Source organism: Pogona vitticeps, chromosome 6, assembly GCF_051106095.1.
Source record: "Pogona vitticeps strain Pit_001003342236 chromosome 6, PviZW2.1, whole genome shotgun sequence".
NCBI lineage: Eukaryota > Metazoa > Chordata > Lepidosauria > Squamata > Agamidae > Pogona > Pogona vitticeps.
In genome coordinates, this window is record NC_135788.1 from 112060392 (window position 1) to 112078057 (window position 17666).

Genomic DNA, 17666 nt, shown 5'->3' on the forward strand with positions numbered 1-17666 from the left:
AAAACTTGTAAGAGATTTGAACGTTACCGCTTGTGCAACTTTTATACATATTGGGTCCCATACACTAGAGGCTGTGTTGCTGGCCAGTTCTAATACATCCAGAATGCTTGTGATCCAGCTGTGGTGGACCAAGATTATCCTTCAATAATAAAACAGCCACCCATGCTGCAGAATTTACTCTTCACTTTATTAAAAACCATCATGAGAGGTAGCATCCGAATCACATCCTTCTTGATAGAGTGAGAGATGCTTACATGATATTTTTAAATAGTTGTGCAAAACAGTCTGCTTGGGGGGGGAAAAAGCTGATTGCCTGCAAGGACGTAGGTTCCCCACCCACCACCCACCTCATCTGTCTTCTTCCTTCCAACACTGCGGTTGCACTGACCATTGTTTTGTCTATCTGACAGCACATTCACATCAAGGATCCCATTCCGGCTGCTGCTGCATCACATTTGAGTCATACACCATAAATAAGTCTGTCAAGCTGACAACGAGAGAACATTGCTTTGATTATATCATTTCCTCAAGCCCTTGTCACACTCACTCATACACAAAATACTTCAGCCACCCATAGATTAATTGACCATGAAACAGAAATGTAGAAACCAGGCAATCATCTTCACTGTGTGTGACAAATGCAAGACGAGTCAGTGGAAGTTATATTATTGTGATCACCACACAAAGCTGGACCTAGTCCTCTAATCAAGGGTATAAATAGAACCAATTTCAAAATCAGTTGGCTCCAGAGTCCTACACCACCATGGCTCCTTTTTTCCCCCTTCAGTCTTGCTACTGGGAGGAGGCATGGAAAACACAGGAGCATTAGCCTGTTCCAAAGCTGTATGGCAAGAACCAGCAGGCCACCAAAATCCAGGGAGGAAAAAGCAGAGAGGATGCTGTGGAACATGTCCCTTCGTCCACTTCTCCAACCGTGTTCTTGATCCAATCTGTGTAGGGTGAAAGATGAATATAGACAGTGGGCACCACTGCTCCACCCAGGAACCAAGCATTGTCTTGGTTGGGAGGAGGAGGGTCCCCCACACCTACCCTAGCAAGGAATATAGGTACGGAACAGCTTAAAGCATTTTTAGTTGTCCTGTGAGGTATCAAGAAGGGTGGGACTACCAAACAATAGTTGGAACTTAAGAACTAACAGGATCCAACCAACTCTATGGCTTGGGAAGACTTAGTGCAATTCCTGGTAGGAAGCCAGTCAACATAAGACAGAAGTGGTGGCCGTGCAATCTTATGTGGATCCTGACTTAAATTAGGACTAAGCCTCTGTAGATCCCACTTTAAGAAAAGAGAATGGGCTGCAGAGGAAACTACTACTGCAAAGAACCAAGATGGCAGGCACACACTGCAACTATTGGGACAGGCTGGCTTTGGAGCAAAGCACGAGAAAAGATGTCTCTGTTGTGAGATAGCTCAAGGTTACAGGTATGGGTATGAAGAATGAGTTGTCAGAGGTTGCCAGAAGGAAGGAATTAATGAACGGTCGGACACAAAAGCAGATCAAGAATTGACTTGGGGAAGAGGGTAAGTGGAATTTCATAACTTAAAAGAAGTACGTTCTCTAAAGCAAGGCAAAGAGGGGCATGCTATTAACACAGGAAATACAGAAATGTTGGGAAGGTTGAAATGAATTAAAAAGTTAGATGATTAGCAATGGAAGTGGAACACACATAAAACTTAGCAGGGCTGGATATAAAAAGCATACAATAAGCTGAGGCTCAAGATGCTGGCACTAGGTACCCGCAAGACTGAATCGCAAAGCTTGAAGGAAACTTCTGCTTGAAGAGCATGCAGATATTTTTGGAGTCACAGCCAACCGCACTAAATTGAGAGTGCAAAATAATAATCTGAGGTGTAAGATTGTGAAATAGCAGGACCACCAATGAGTAGGGGACTAAAAAGAAGTACTCTTCCGCTACAATGTTTTGGCATATTTGAGGTATTATTTATAAAAGGTAATATAAACTCTGAAGGAGAACAAGGAGCAGAAGGGGCAGACTGGCCATGCAAGCTGAAGGGGCCCCATTTTCTGGGGGGAATTTACTGGGGACGATAGGGCGATTCCACCCTGGCGAGGGCTGGATACCATCATAAAGTCCAGGCCGGCTAGTAGTAGTATTGGAGCACATGCCTTCTTCAGAGACAGGTTCCACGTTGGGTTTCACTTCGCTGAGCTCCACCTCCGGAATGTTCTCCTTAATCCAGTCAGAGTAGGCTGAAGTACGGATATAGACGCCGGGCCGGTTGGGAGCCCCACATGCATCGCCCCAGCTCACCACTCCTGCCAGCACCCAGGCATTTCCAACACGACAGGAGAGAGGTCCTCCAGAATCACCCTAGATAAAACAAAAAAATAGTTTATGCGTTTGTGGGGGAAATTAAACACCTAGATCTGAGAATCTGCAAATTCACAAGCCAGAGGGCATCACCTAATTCTGCAAAGATCAGAGATCTGGAAGATGATTATTAGGGCCAGAATTAGCCAAGGCCCACTGTCAGTCTCATTCAATGCAATGTCTTTCATATAAGCATTTCTAACTCCCCTTCCTTAGGGTAAAACAAGGCAATATGCTTAGCATGCTTTTAGAAAAGATACTTCCCCCAAATCCAGAAAGTAATCTGTCACAGTATTTTACATTAAATCCACCTATGTGTCTTGGATTTCATATGCTTTCCTTCTGTGGTGTGATCGGATTACCAACTTCACAAGAATTAAACACAGGCTTAATTTGGAAGGCCAATTGTGGAAGACCTGTATCTCCCAAATCCCGCTATAAGTGGGAAAACATGTTAACCGCAGGAAATAAACATGTTATTTAATGATGGTTGTTGTAGTTTTTTGGGGCTTCTTTAGCCATGTTCTGGAGGTTTTCCTTCCTAACGTTTCACCAGTCTCTGTGGCCAGCATCTTCTGAGAACAGGTGTTAGAACTCCTTATTTAACGTTTAAGTTTGCCCCACACTCCTGTATGTTTTAGTTTTAAACGTCCACAACTATGACACTAAGAAGAATAACTTTTCATGCCACTTCATTGCTTGGCTGAGGCTGGGAAATAACATGTTTTGTGAGGGGAAGAAACACGGATTCTGTTCCACATACAACTATGGGGCATTCTTTGCCTCACTTTTGTGTGTGTATGTGTGAATGATGCTTATACTTGGCCCATCTGTATGGTGTCTAAGACAAAGAACAAATGGCACTAGTCTGCTAATATGACATTAATATTACGTTCTACGTGCTGCACTTTAAGAACGATTCATAGAAACTGGAACAAGTTCAGCAAGAGGGCAACAAAGACAGTCAAGGGATTGAAAGCCCTATGAGGAAATATTTAAAGAACTGGGCCCGTCTAGCCTTGAGAAAGGAAGACTAAGAGGAAATATGATAGCCCTTTTCAAATATTTGAAGGGAGGGACAGAATTTGTTCTCAATCATCCTTGAGTGCAGGACGTGTTATAATGGGCTCAAGTTATAGGAAGCCAGATTTCAAGTGAATATCAGGAAAAACGTCTTCACTATTAGAGCAGTAGGACAATTGCCTTCTTCTAACCCCATTATTCTATTCTTCTGTGAGGAACAATCTCCTACATACTCTTCACTGAAATAGCAGGAACCTGTCCATAGCTCGGCTTTCAACTCTTTCAGCCAAAATGTTGAGATGGGTTATCGTATCCCACTTCAATGAATAAGCTTTCCCAATCTCCCCAACCTCTGTATGGTCTCACCTGACAAGCATCCTTCTTTCCCTCAGCAAATCCAGCACACAACATGTCATCATGGAGAACGTGAGGATCTTCAGGGTCCGGGTTTCGGTTGTATAGGCACTTGCAGGTGTCCATCCCAATTATGGGCACTTCAAGCTGTTGTAGTGTCATAGGTGAGGGAAGGCTTGCTAAATGGAAGGACAGAATTAAGAGTCAGGGTCCAGTGGTAGAGAAGGCAGGGGTACGTGTGCGTGTTAAAAAGGGATGTCCCCTCAAATTTTAAGTTCAAAATAAGAGGTCCCAAACCTAAAACCTTTCTGGGACCCACAATCTCTAATGCAGAAGGTTTAAGCCCATTTCCAGATGCAGATGTTGCAATATGTCTTGTCTAAATGGGATGCATAGGAAAAATAAAGCACTCTGCACATGCCCAGATGCAGCCTCCTATTATTATAATGCAAGATCAGGAAGAGCCTTATTTAGCACTGGTACCATAAATCTAAAGAACCCACCCTATAGAAATTCGCCAGGCCCTACTTTACATCTGTTTAGTTGTTGCAGACTTTATTTCAGTCTACTTAAAATGTTTGGATTTTATTTGCCAGTTATTGGCCCCTAAATGCAACCATCTCCTTCTAACACTGCTCAACGACTTGGCATCATGCATTTTTCAAATTATTTCTTGGCCGATCTTTATCACAGTTGTGAGCTCTTCTGGGCATCTTTCATTTTAAACCATCAGAAAGAAGCACAGAAACAGAAAAAAGAAACAAACTACATGTGTTCCAGGCCAGACCCCGGTGTTGAAATATGGGAACAAAGATCCCTACATGTGTTGGGGAAACAAGAGCCACAAGAAAGATAATCATTCAACGCTTCTCTCCTGGCTGTGTTTCACAGCTCCCAGACACATCCCACCACCAAATAAACTGTAGGGAGTGTCATTCCAAGAGAAAAATTCCTTACTAGAGGTGAGCACATTGCCCCAGCCAGTGACTGTACACTTCATTCCTTTGGGAAAGCTGACAGAGGAGGCAGGCAGACAGACGGGACGTATCGTCCGGGTGTACGGAACCGATTCCTTGAGCTTCACCAGGGCAATGTCCCCTTTCGATCCTTCATCATCAGTGAACTCGGGATGTTTGATCACCTGCGCCACCTGCTTCACTACGATGTCCGGCGTGGGGTTTTTAAGCTGAAAGGCCCCCAAGGTCACCTCATACCTGTCTATTGGATTCACTCTGAAGTGAGGAAGAGAAAAGAAAACAAAAATCCATTTCTAAGATACCAAAGGAGTTTCATTGCCAGAGACGTCAAATCACCTCTGCTAGACGGATGAGGCAAAGAGGCAAAGCCGTAACTAGGGCAGGGCAAAACCAGGGCTTGGCTCCAGGGTGTCAAAATGTACAGAGTGTGGAAATACAGCAATGATTCTACCCATGAGTTTAAGAAAGTGGCTCCACTTCCTGGTTCTATCCACTTTCGGGTTGATCTCCACAGAGATTGCCTGAGTTCTGCTGCAGTTTGAGGTGGGAAGAAAACAGCTTCTTCTCACTAAACATGATGCCACAATGGCCACCTCCCAGCCACCCACACCAACCCCACATGAAAGAGAAAACTGAGGTTGATGAGGAAAGAGAAGAGGACTCCATGGCAGTCCTTTGCCTCACCAGACAATGCAGTTAAGGCTGTAGGATTCGGGCAGGAGGACTGCTGAGTCTGAAGGAGTAAATTTTTCTAAAACTTTGTGGAGAACAAGTTCCTTTTGTCTGTCTTGGATCTCTATCTAGCCATTATCTGAGACTAAGAACTCTCACAACTACAGGGGCAACAAACTGAACTATGAGGTGGGGAGGATATGCAACAAGATACACAACCATACAGTATGGAGTTGTACACATTTTGGAATAAGCTAGACAAAGATGATCATTATGAAAATTGTTGGGTGAATTATAATGTCATGAGAAAGCATGGCATTTCTCCATACCTACTGTATTCTCCAAACCCTAAATTTTTTACCAGCTTATAAATGTAGACTTGGATCTTGCCCATTCTACTGGGCGAGACACCTGCATTTCCAAAGGACAGCCCAGTTTTCCATCTCTGCTCTCCAATACCCACAACAGTATCATCCACCACATATGCCTTGCTCACACTTACGGAGGGAAACAATGTGCAGCCGTGACCAGCCACTGGGGGGTGATGAGGGTCCCTCCGCAGACATGATGGCCATCAAAGTTAAGGTTGACCTGCCAGGGCCACTGTCCACTTTGGGCGTCTGTGCCACCCACAATTCGTCCCATGGAGGGCACTCCGCAGAGCACTGCTGATAAAAAGACATTTTGTAGAGTGAAAAAAGCATTCCAAGAATCATCACAACACTTCTTTTGTATACAACGATTAAATAATGAACGTAGGGCTTGAGTGTGTGTGTGTGTGTGTGTATGTGTGTGTGTGTGTGTGAGAGAGAGAGAGAGAGAGAGAGAGATCTCAAAAGGTACAGTGGACCAAATAGGAAGGCAGTGTTTAAAAGTCAAGACTTGTGTACTTGTATATATGGAAAGGATTTGGCGATTCATTAAAGGGTCCATTTGTAAGATTTCCTTTGGGAAAAATGTATAACGATAGGTAAACTAAGACTGCTGGGAACCAGTGATGGGAACTGAAAATGACATACTTCTGTGAGGAAAATGGAAAGGGTGGACAGTGATATTCTATTGTTATTGGTATTTTTTTTTTAAATCAATACAACATTCACAAATCTCTTACTTTCTCTTGTGCTGGCCTCGCCTACAACTGCACAGTGCGAGCACGATAAAAATCCTGTATAAAACAAATAAAAAAGACAAGTTATCAGTCAGTTATAAAGGTAGTATGCAACATTCCAATTATGACAAAACTGGTGAACTGCACTGAAAGCTCTTATTTCTTTACTATGAAAAATAAAACACTGAAGATGTTTTCTAAGAGTGAATCCTGGAGACCCCAGTTTTGCAGTTTAGTTTCAGGTAAGTTTTTTTTTTTAAAATAAATCACCAGGCCATGTATTATCTTAAAGTCCAAAATTCAAATACGAAATCCTTACCAACAGATTACATCCTTCACAGTGATCTACCCACCAACCCGTCTGGGCTGCAATCCAGGACTACACTTATCTCCTGGAAAATGTATAATAATTCAGACATTCATTGCAATCAAGTGGTAAAGGTTTCCTGGACTGCACCATTTAAAGGCTGAAAGCGCCTATGGAGAAGAGATGGCACAGTCAAATTCTATCCTCAGAGACACAGAAAGTTAGCGTTTTAGAAGGCAGGCAATGTGTTATTGTCTTGAAATTCCCTGCAGTGGCAAAATCCAGGAAAGCTATTCCAAACTACCACTGGATTCAAATAGATCCTTTAATCCTCAGCAGGTCTTCGATGGAGGTATGGCTCAGCCATGGCCCTTCTTTTAAATGTCTGTCCTGGAATGTGAAAATCAAATGGGGAACAGTGTCTTTTTTTTTTTGCCAAGTCACTGTGACCTCAGCAGCTATAAAACAGGCAGAAATTGAGGAGGAAGAGGTTTCAAGAATGCTGCTCTTCGTAGCTTTCACACCTGACTGAAAGGTGAAGGAACAGCGCCAGAGGAAAAGCAAAAAAGTGACGAGCCCTATCCAGATCGATGTAATGTCTGACAACACCAGTCTCCTCGACTTCACATGATAAATGACATCATGATACAACCAAATACAGAGAGAAGCAGTTTCTCCCTTTCTGAAATTTCTTCCCAAAGTTGCACCTTCCTCCTCAGGAGTCAGTCTCCACCTGCCCTAGTTTCTCTTGCCACAGCCCTGCTTCCCAGGAACCTGCCAACCGAGAGCGAACTAACTTTCCAGGATGAGAATCCTGACATGCCAGAGATTCCTGACAGATGAGCTGGCACTGATTTTGCGAGCACCCAATCACCGTGTCGTCAGAGACAGAGTAAGAGAGCACACGCAGCCCTGCTGAAACTCACTCACCCCTGAAGGGACTAGACTAGAGGACTCTTAACTAAGAGGAAGTTCCAGGTTTAGCTCCTCTATGGGACTCCAGTTGAATGTATTATGGAATGGGTTTGCCTCTATATCGTTGCCTGGCCCAAGTAGGGCTTTGGTTTTAATATATATTAAATATTAAAATAATTAAATTGAATTGTAAATATGACTTGGCCATGCAACTCACTAAGTGGCCTCCCGGACAGTCCCACTTTCTCAGGCTAACCTGCCACACAAGACAGTTGGTGATTGTAAAGTGGGGGATTAGGTCAGCCACCAAAAAGCTCACCTCGAGCTTTTTGGAAGGAGGACTGAATATACTGGTAACAAACAAATCTTCTTCTGAAATGTCTACCATGGGTGTGCAAACATGAACAAGCAACAGTGCTCATCTCTGTGGACAATAATCTATCTGTGGAACCAGAGGTTGAGAGCTCAGTTCTCCACTGTGCATTCCAGCAAAGCTCCAGTCTGTGGTCTTGGGCAAGCTGCAGAGTCCCAGAAGGAGGGAATGGCAAACCAGTTCTGAGTACTCCCTACCTAGAAAATCTTGAACAGGGTTGCCATAAGTCAGAACTTTTATTAATAATAATAAAGTTTATTGTGCTCATATGACCCATAGGTGAAGGTAAAGGTTCCCCTTGACATTTAGTCCAGTCATGCCCGACTCTAGAACGCGGTGCTCATCACCGTCTACAAGCCATAGAGCCAGCATTTGGCTGAAGACAGTTTCCGTTGTGACGTGGCCAGTGCGACTTAGACACGAAACACCGATACCTTCCCACCATGGTGGTACCTATTTATCTACTTGCATTTGCATGCTTTCAAACTCCTATGTTGGGAGGAGCTGGGACAAGCGACAGGAGCTCACTCCGTCGCATGGATTTGATGTTACAACTGCTGGTCTTCTCACTTTGCAGCACAGAGGCTTCTGTGGTTTAACCCGCAGTGCCACCACGTCCCGCTCATATGACCCATACAGATATGCAAATTAATTAAAAAAGACACGCGGAAGCTCACAACATTAAAAGACAGTATGTAAATTTAACAATGAGTAAACAATACAAAAAGATCAAAGAGACACCACACTAAAAATTGGTAAACAAAAGCAACACCAAAACACATTCACAGCAGTAACGTACAACAATCCACTAAAACACACACACACAAACACCTAGCCAATCAGTCACTAAGAAAAGAGCTTGCCTGAAGAGAAACGGTCTTTGCCTGCTTGCGGAAGAAGGGCAGAAATGCAGCCAGCCTGCTCTACCTTTATTTTTGTTTTCTATTATATGTTCTGTAACCACCCTGAGTAGTGCCTCGACACTAATGGGAGTGGGACACGAATTAAAAGGAAGGAAGGTATTCCAAAGCCTGGGAGCAGCAACAGAGAAGGCCCTCTCCCTTGTCTCCACAATATGCACCTGGTGAAGGTGGGCTAGGGCAGGAGGAAAGCCTCTCCCGATCATCTTCATATTCCACTAGGTTCATAAAGCGGAATGTGGTCTGTGAGATAGCTTGGGCTCAAGCTGTTTAGGTTTTAATGGGTTAGAACCAGCACTTTGAATTGTGCCTGGAAATGGATTGGCCGCCAGTGGAGCTGCCGCAACAGTGGGGCTCGTATGTGATCTCTGTGACCAATCTCAATATGGCGGCTGCTGGACCCGCTGAAGTTTCATGACGCTTTCGGGAGGTAGCCTCAAGTAGAGCGTGTTACAGAACTGACTTACTGCCACACAATTGTCAATTTCCGTTCGACATCCAGCGTTGTGTAGTGGCTAGAGTGATGGAACCAAGACTTAGGTCTGTGTTCAAATCCCTGCTCAGCCATGGAAACTCACGGGGTGTATGTGTGTGGGACTGGTAAAACCACTCCTTAAATTCCCTTGAAAGCCCTACTGGAGTCGCTGTAAGTCGGTTCCGACTCGATAGCACGTAACAACAAAAAGAAAGGACAGTTTAGGATATGAAAGGATTCGATTGCTTATTTGTCCATACTGAGCTTCTTTTAAAGTCAAAAGATCCGGCCAGGTTGTTCTGAATATTTTTCCTCTAGTCAAGTGGAATTCCTGTTTTGAGAGGAGAAAAGGGGAATAACAAATATGCTTCGGGGGGGGAGGGGTAAAAGCACTACGGTTTTGTTTATTATAACCACTCTGAAAATGGAAGTTGATGTTTTGAAGAGTCAGTCGCTATTCTGACTATTACGTTTAAGTGATATGACTGCTGACTCTCTGTTATTTAACATCATTAAAGCAGGGTGACTTGGCACCCAGGCTCACATGCTATGGCTACTATAAATGTTTTAATGTCATACTCATCATATTATCTATCTGTTCAACCTTTCTTGGGAGGACATTTTATTTGGTGAGGTATCTTCTTCTAGGCTGACCTTTATTCTCCCTGACCACATGGTTTGAGGGGGCAGAGTTTTAGCTTTAAATGAGTGCGAGCAGAAGCGCGCACCTAATGGCACATGAAATTCTCTGGTTCTATTTTTGACTCTAATCTGGTAAATAGGAAAGCCAAATAGCATTGCATATACATTTTAGGAGCAGGCCAGGTAGGTGGGGCTCATCAGCCTTGGAAGGCAGGCCATCTAGGAGAAGAAAAACTTCAATTTCAAACCTCCACTGCCTTGTGGCTACATCCACTGATGGAAAAGGTTTCAGGAGTTAACCTCGAGGCAAAATCCGGAGCTGGAGTCCCGGAGGCAGTTCGTGTCATTCTGTGAACTCCTGCAACGTCGCTGGAACCAGTTGTACAGTGGAGTCTCGACCTGCGAATGGCCCCACTTACGGACTTTTCAACGTACATACAGCTCCAGCCACAAAATTTTGGATGGACTTGCAGACGGAGCTTCGATGTACAGACAAAAAAGGCAGGGAAAAAGGGCGGGAAATTCAAACCGTTGGTGGCGAAGAGGCTGCTTCTTTAGCTCTTTCACCCCAACAGTTTGGAAAAGGGAGGGAGTCGGGTGGCGGGGAAGAAAGGCAGGAGCCGATCTGGCCTTTCTCCCCCACCGGACAGCTTCTCCGCTGCTGAAATCGACATCGGGGCAGCCCTTTGGGAGAAGCCGGGTGGTGGGGAAGAAAGGCAGGAGCCAATCCGGTCTTTCTCCCCCACCGTGAGGCTTCTCCGAAAGCACTGCGCCCGATGGTGGTTTCAGCAGCGGAGAAGCCGCGCAGTGGGGGAGAAAGACCAGATCGGCTCCTGCCTTTCTTCCCCGCCACCCGGCTTCTCCCAAAGGGCTGCCCCGATGGCAATTTCAGCAGCGGAGAAGCTGCCCGGTGGGGGAGAAACAGCGAGATCTACTTTGGCTCAGGCATGTCGTGAGAATGGCTGATGGTCGGATTCCAAAAGACCCTGTGTGGAGAATTAGTGCAGGGAAATCGCCCCAGACGGAGACCACAGCTGCAATACAAGGATATCTGCAAGCAAGATCTGAAAGCCTTAGGAATGGACCTCAACAGATGGGAAACCTCAACATCTGAGCATTCAGCCTGGAGGCAGGCAGTGCATCATGGCCTCTCCCACTTTGAAGAGACAGTTGTCCAGCAGGCCGAGGCAAAGAGGCAGTTCCAAGAGCAGCAAAAGTAGGGAGCTGGACAGGGGACAGATTGGATTTGTTTTCAGTGTGAAAGGGATGGTCACTCTCCTATTGGCCTTCTCAGCACACTAGATGCTGTTCCAAGTCCTCCATACAGAGCATGTTACCATAGTCTCTCGAGACTGAAGGATGCCTAATCAACCTTTCTTCAAAATGAACTCAAGGCAACCTATAGGATCAGCTTCCATTTTCCCCTTCACAACATCCCTGTTGAGGCAGTTTAAGCTGAGAGATTATGACTGCCCAACGTCACTCCGCAAGCTCTGGGGATGAGGCGGGATTGGAAACCGGGACTCACTCACCCGTCTAATCTAGCACCCAGTTCACTCACTACATTGGTTCAATCAGAAAACCAACATCCAAGGTTTCAAAAGAGAATTGTTAGCCTTTTTAAAGAGCAAGCCCAGAAAAATCTTGACTCGTATTATCATTTTCTAACTATCTGAGGAATCACCCCTTGGTCCATAATACATTTGGTGGAAAAGGCCTGGGAATGACTTTTTGGGTGAGGCAGGACTTTGCAGGAACATGGATTCGATTTTCAAAATACATTCATTATTTTCATTTCCCCTTTCTGTCTGAAGGGCACACCATGACTCACAGAAAGAAAAGAACTATAGAACAATTAAAATATAAATCATAACCAATAATCAGAGAAGGAAAGCAACTAGAAAAACCACAGTGAATAAAGCCAGGCCACAAAGAGCTGATTAAAATCAAACAATGTGTAATGGGAAAAATACACATAGACCAAAGGTATTTCCCTCCTTTTTGATACACATATAGCTGAATAGGTAGCACAGTGGCTTAGGCATCTGGCTGTGGGGCCAGAGGTTGAGGGTCCCTATACATATATAGAGAAATGCTCTGACATATTCCAGAAGGGTAATTTCAAACACGAGAGTTGTCAGGGTTCAAGCTATATATTTCATCCTGGAAATCTCCACAGCTTAGCCTAACCACAGAAGACTTGACTGTGTTTCCCTTGGTGGAACATGGGAAATGAGGTTCGGCAGACCCTCAGGCATTCTTACTTCTTCCCATCTCCTGGTACAGATTCTAAGACTGTTAAGGTAAAGGTAAAGGTTCCCCTTGACAATTATTGTCCAGTCGTGTTCGACTCTAGGAGGCGGTGCTCATCCCCGTTTCCAAGCCATAGAGCCAGTGTTTTGTCCGAAGACAGTCTTCCATGGTCACATGGCCAGTGCGACTTAGACACGGAATGTTGTTACCTTCCCACCGAGGTGGTCCCTATTTATCTACTTGCATTTGCATGCTTTCAAACCGCTAGGTTGGCGGGAGCTCACTCCGTCACATGGATTCAATCTTACGACTGCTGGTCTTCTGACCCTGCAGCACAGGCTTCTGCGGTTTAGCCTGCTGCGCCACCACGTCCCAATCTTAAATTCTTTGAGGTTCTAACAAACGATCAAGTTGACCCCATCCTTCCAAAGGGAATCCTTAGAAAGCTGTAATATTCTCCAGTTTGTCCATATCCTCTGAACCACGTTGGGAACCCCAGACCTGTTCCAGAGAAATCAGTCCTGACTTCCTGCAAGAGCATGAACCCCAGGAACTTGCCTCTAGGGGACACTGAGGTCATCAGTCTGCCCTCATAATAACCTGGGCGCGAAACAAAATTTAGGTGACGTCACTCAGCTCAGCTCCTAAATGAGACCACAAAGGGACACCGTTTAAATCTGCCCACAAAATATCCCAAGCTAAACCCAACAGCTCATTGCAAGCTGGTCCTCATACGGGCCAGTTACTATTCTGGCCCCGTCATCAGGAGGCTGCAGTTGAATAATCAAACAAGGCAACTTAAAAATAGAGCCAAGTCTGACTGGTTAGGTGGCTTGCCTGTGATGTCAAGCTGGCCCCACCTTGGCTGACAGAATTTCACCGAAAAGACACCAAGCTGACCTCCCTATGCCCTGTTGCACCAATTGGCCCCCAGATCTCAGCCCTCCCAGACAATGAGCATTCACAGGACACAAGGCGGCCCTCAAAGAATCTCTCGGGGCATACTTCGTACCGTTCAGTGCAGTTCTCAGGCCGTTTCCTCAGCAACAAATTTCGAAACCTTCACAACATGACCTGGCTGTTTCTGTTTCAACCAGTTCTGTCCCGTAAAGAAATAAAAAGCCCAGGAGAAAAATCAACCGTTTTGAGAAATTACAGCGGCCACTTTCTCTGCCTGAATGCTCCTTTCTTCTTTTTACAGTGACACAACCGGCCGAATTCCACTAGATGCAGCTTTTTCTGGTTCCTAGAAGAAAACAGATGGCTAGAAAACAGGGGCATGCCGCATAAGCACTACAGCAATTATTTGCAAATACCACTTGTCTGAACTGACTTGAATCAAGACTGTATGCTTTGCAGATTAATATCCACCGTTATTGATTCAGGGAGGAAATTTCTAACGTGAGACATCAGAAGAAATCAGCCTATCAGGGAAGAAACATATGTCCTGTGATCTCAGGCATAGAGAGTGGCTGTCACTAGTCAGTGGTAAGAGAAAGACATTCTGAATATGCTCAGAGGCCCTCTTTCCTTCACCCTCCTATTCCATGGCATTACACAGCCACTGAAAACAACTGGCAGTGTACACCGTTTTGCACCTTACTGAAGTGACCACAGAGACACCGCTGAGGTATATCCTCCACGTTTAGTTACAGAGGTGTCCAAATGCTCACGAGAGGTTGATTCCAGGACTGAACACAGGTACAACAGTCAACGGTTTGCATACTTCATGCTTATACAAACATACACCTGCCGGCATCCGCAAAATGCACACCCATGCCCACTGTTCCCAAGTCATGGGTTTCAAGCCTCTTCTCTCAATGGTGTCTGGTTACAAAGAGTTTCGGGATTGTTGGAAGACAGATAACAGGAGTTTCACACAAACCAGTCTCCTGGCTGCACCTTCAGCGGCTCTCCACTTTATTCACTTTTACAAAAGAAAGAAAGAAAGGTTATATATGCCCTTTTGCTCTTAGGTCATATTTCCTTCCCAGAGGAGAAAGAAGTAATACCAGTACTGCTGCCACCAGCCTCTATAACTGATTAAAATCTAGTGGGACTAAAACTCACTGCATCTCCGAGAGTCTAAGATCTGACATCTACCACCACTTACAGTGCTGCCTCGCTAGACGATGATAATCCGTTCCACTGAAATTGCTGTTTAGCGAAATCATTGTCTAGCATAAAGCATTTCCCCATTGGAATGCATTGAAACCTGTTTAATGCGTTCCAATGGGGAAGAATCGTCGTTGTCTAGCGAAGATTGGCCATAGGAAAGCCGCTTTGCGAACCGCCGATCAGCTGTTTAAATCACTGTCTTGCGAAGCTTAGATCCTGAAAACACCTGTTTTGCGAGCACAGAGGGAGCTGTCAAAATCGTCGTCTAGCGAAAATCAGTTTGCTAAGCAGGGACCAAATATGGTCCAGTGAAATTCCCCCATAGGAATCACTGTTTTGTGAATTGCTATAGTGATCACAAAAAGTCAATGTCTAGCAAAAAAACCTGTCATGCAGGGTAACTGTCTAGTGAGGCACCACTGTACTAAAGAACGGTACCTCTGAGCATTCACGGACTGCTGTCTTTATGTTGACATATCATCAAAGCCAGTTCCCATTCACATCCATAAATAGGCAGCCAGTGTTCTCATTGGCTGACTGGATAGCTCAGTGGGTTAGGTCTCTCTGGCTGCAAAACCAGGGGTTGGGAGTTCGATTCCTCACTGGGTGGAGCCAGCCTGTGTGGCCTTGGGTGAGCGGCACAGTCCCAGGATGCCCCAAGAACACAGGAATGGGAAACCATGGGTCACCGTAAGTCAGAATTGACTTGACGGCATATGATTATTATTAATGTTCTAGCTTAGAACCTGCAGCATTCAAACAAGCTTTTCTTGTAAAACACGGAGCAACCTCTGCAGGCTAATTTTTTCCTCTTTCCAGATTAATAACCTTTCCTTTTCTACCAGATCAAGGAAACAAAAATGATGGGAAGAAGACATTCATTAGGTAAAGCATCTGTTACAGAGAGATGTAATGATAACCATTTTAAAAATTCACCTGAATTCAATTTTTAGGAGAAAAATCAAAGAAACAGGGAGAAAAGGCAAGTGACAAGCTCATTCCAGTGTTCTACAAGTGCTTGCTTGAGACGTGCCCCCCTCCCCATTCTGCCTGTGTTTTCTCAGCACTCGAAGACCTTTGTCCTCTAGGAATGTAACACCCATCTCTCCCACCCCCTAGCTATACACACAGGACTGCTTTCAGGAAGAGGAAAAGAGACCAGGATGTGTTTGCTTTTGCAATTGAAAAGTCATCAGACCACCCATCAAAACTCCACCCAAAGATCACCGGACCTCCACTGCAGCCTCACCGCAAATAAACAACTGAGCCAAATCCTCTACTGTTAATTTGCCACCTAACAGGAGATGTATACTATGTGGCAGCTGGTTTCCAAATATTCCTCTTTTTTGGTAATATTTCTTTAGAGCTATATTCCTCCAAGGAGCATCAGAGTGCAATAAATAATAAGGCACACATCCACAGTCCATAATATATGATGTACAGATTTTTAAATTTCCTTTAAGACGGCTTAGTTCTGAGACTCGCTTGTAAACCCTGGAGAATTCACACAGAGCTTTTTTAATGTAACAATAATCAACGGTAAAACTTGCAGCCATGTGAAGCAAATCTGAGGACAACCATCCATTTCAACAGGACTTCCCTTTCAAAAAAAAAAGGTAGCTACAGCCAGCCAAGAGATAGGGAAGGAAGGGAGGAGGGAAGCTTCCAGACGTGTGAATCCCAGCACCTCCGTTTTAAGAAATTAACTCCTGACTAAATGTGTATTGACCAACAATGAATCACTACATTTTTTTTCCTCCCCAGATACAATGACAAACCCATATATTATGTTACTCCCCCCATCTCAAGGCACAGGTAGGTAAACACAAGGTGACCCAGCTTTTGGGCTGCCTTGGTACTTCTGATGAAGCCACTGACTGGTCTACACAGCCAGGCCGGTGGCTCCTCTTCGCCTTCAACGGGGCCACGGGGCTCCAAAAGTTCTCCCTTCTAGGGATTTGAACCTTCGTGCCATTAACTTTCCCCACACACAGCCGCCCAGACATTTCCAGCAGATTGAAAGGACCCAACGGTTGTTAATTAAACTGCTTGATCTTGACATGGATGCCAAGCCGCCCTCTGTGCCAAATGGCAGGGGAGGAACTGGGAAAAAAGCCAGCAGACAAAATTAGTGGGGTGTGGATGTGGGGAAAGAAAAAATACAGCGCCTAGAACTCTATGAGCAAGCAGAGAAAGGTAGAAGAGAGGGGCCATGATCATAGCAAAGACAGGAAAGTTTTTTTTTTCCCCGCCCTGGAATACAGCTCCCAGAATCCCCTAACCAACATGGGAACTGTAGTCCCACCAAGGCAAATCTTCCAGTCCCTGGCTCATGGCGCCCCGTTAATATCTTAGGAGAGTTGTCCCGGGGTACTCACCACCACTGGCAAACATCAGGCCTAGGGCGAGTCCAAAGGACCGGAGTGCTAGCCACCTTCCCATGGCGTGGCTACTGGTCAGGATGTCTGCTTGCCTTCAGCCCCGTTTCTTTTCTCTGCTCCCGGAGAGGTGGCGGCGCCTTAAGAGCCAAACGCAAGCGAGCCGGGGCGAAGGCTGCTACAGGTAGCCCAGCAGGCAGGTGAACTGAGAAGGGGAGGCGGCGCTCCCGGCTCGGCCTCGTTCCCGGGGATGACGGACAAGTGGCCCAACCTGTTGGGGACGGGCTGGGCTCCCCGCCAGAGCCAGTCAGCTGCTTCCCTCGCACCTGGCCGCGGCGGCGGGAGGAGGGGGAAGTCCCGCTTCGGCTCACCTGTTGCCTCCTGCGCGTTGGCTCACCTGTAGCCTTCCCTTCCCCCCCCCCCCGCGCGCCATCCCTGGCCTGTCAAACGGAGCGGCGACTCTTTCTAGGCACTGCGGGAAGGGGGGGGCCCTCCCAGGACCGGCCTCCCAGGACCGGGCAGAGGAAGAGAGGGGGGAGAGGGGGAAGGAAGGAGGCAGCCCACCTTCACAGGTGAGCTGAAGGCGGAGGATTGGGAGGGGCTCCACCCCTGAAGGGAGACGTGCAAATAAGGGGAGTTTGAGAGAACCTTCAGCCGGAAAGGTTTCTTGTTATTTTTTGGCAGAGCTTGGAAATATCCCCCTTTGGGGTGGGGGAACGACCACGCCCCAAATCCTCCAGCCAGCAAGAGGATCAATCTTTCCATCATCCTGTAGCCATGCACTGTATGGTAAAGAT

The 17666-nt window shown here is 45.8% G+C and overlaps 1 protein-coding gene across 3 annotated transcripts; it reads right to left on the minus strand.

Moving 5' to 3' along the window:
• Window positions 1–166: 166 nt before the first annotated feature.
• Window positions 167–17242, minus strand: LOC110086396 (serine protease 8). Of its 3 annotated transcripts, XM_020807296.3 has the most exons (7): window positions 16870–17242; window positions 6492–6545; window positions 5883–6048; window positions 4689–4963; window positions 3744–3910; window positions 2150–2354; window positions 167–950 (listed from the first exon to the last, which is right to left on the minus strand). In XM_020807296.3, exons 1-7 carry the CDS (start codon window positions 16931–16933, stop codon window positions 826–828), a joined length of 1056 nt encoding a protein of 351 aa, XP_020662955.3. In that variant the 5' UTR covers window positions 16934–17242; the 3' UTR covers window positions 167–825. The 3 variants fall into 3 exon arrangements, with proteins under 3 accessions (XP_020662955.3, XP_020662954.3, XP_020662953.3); XM_020807295.3 differs by having other exon boundaries at window positions 167–2354; window positions 5883–6045; XM_020807294.3 differs by having other exon boundaries at window positions 167–2354; window positions 16870–17240.
• Window positions 17243–17666: the final 424 nt, after the last annotated feature.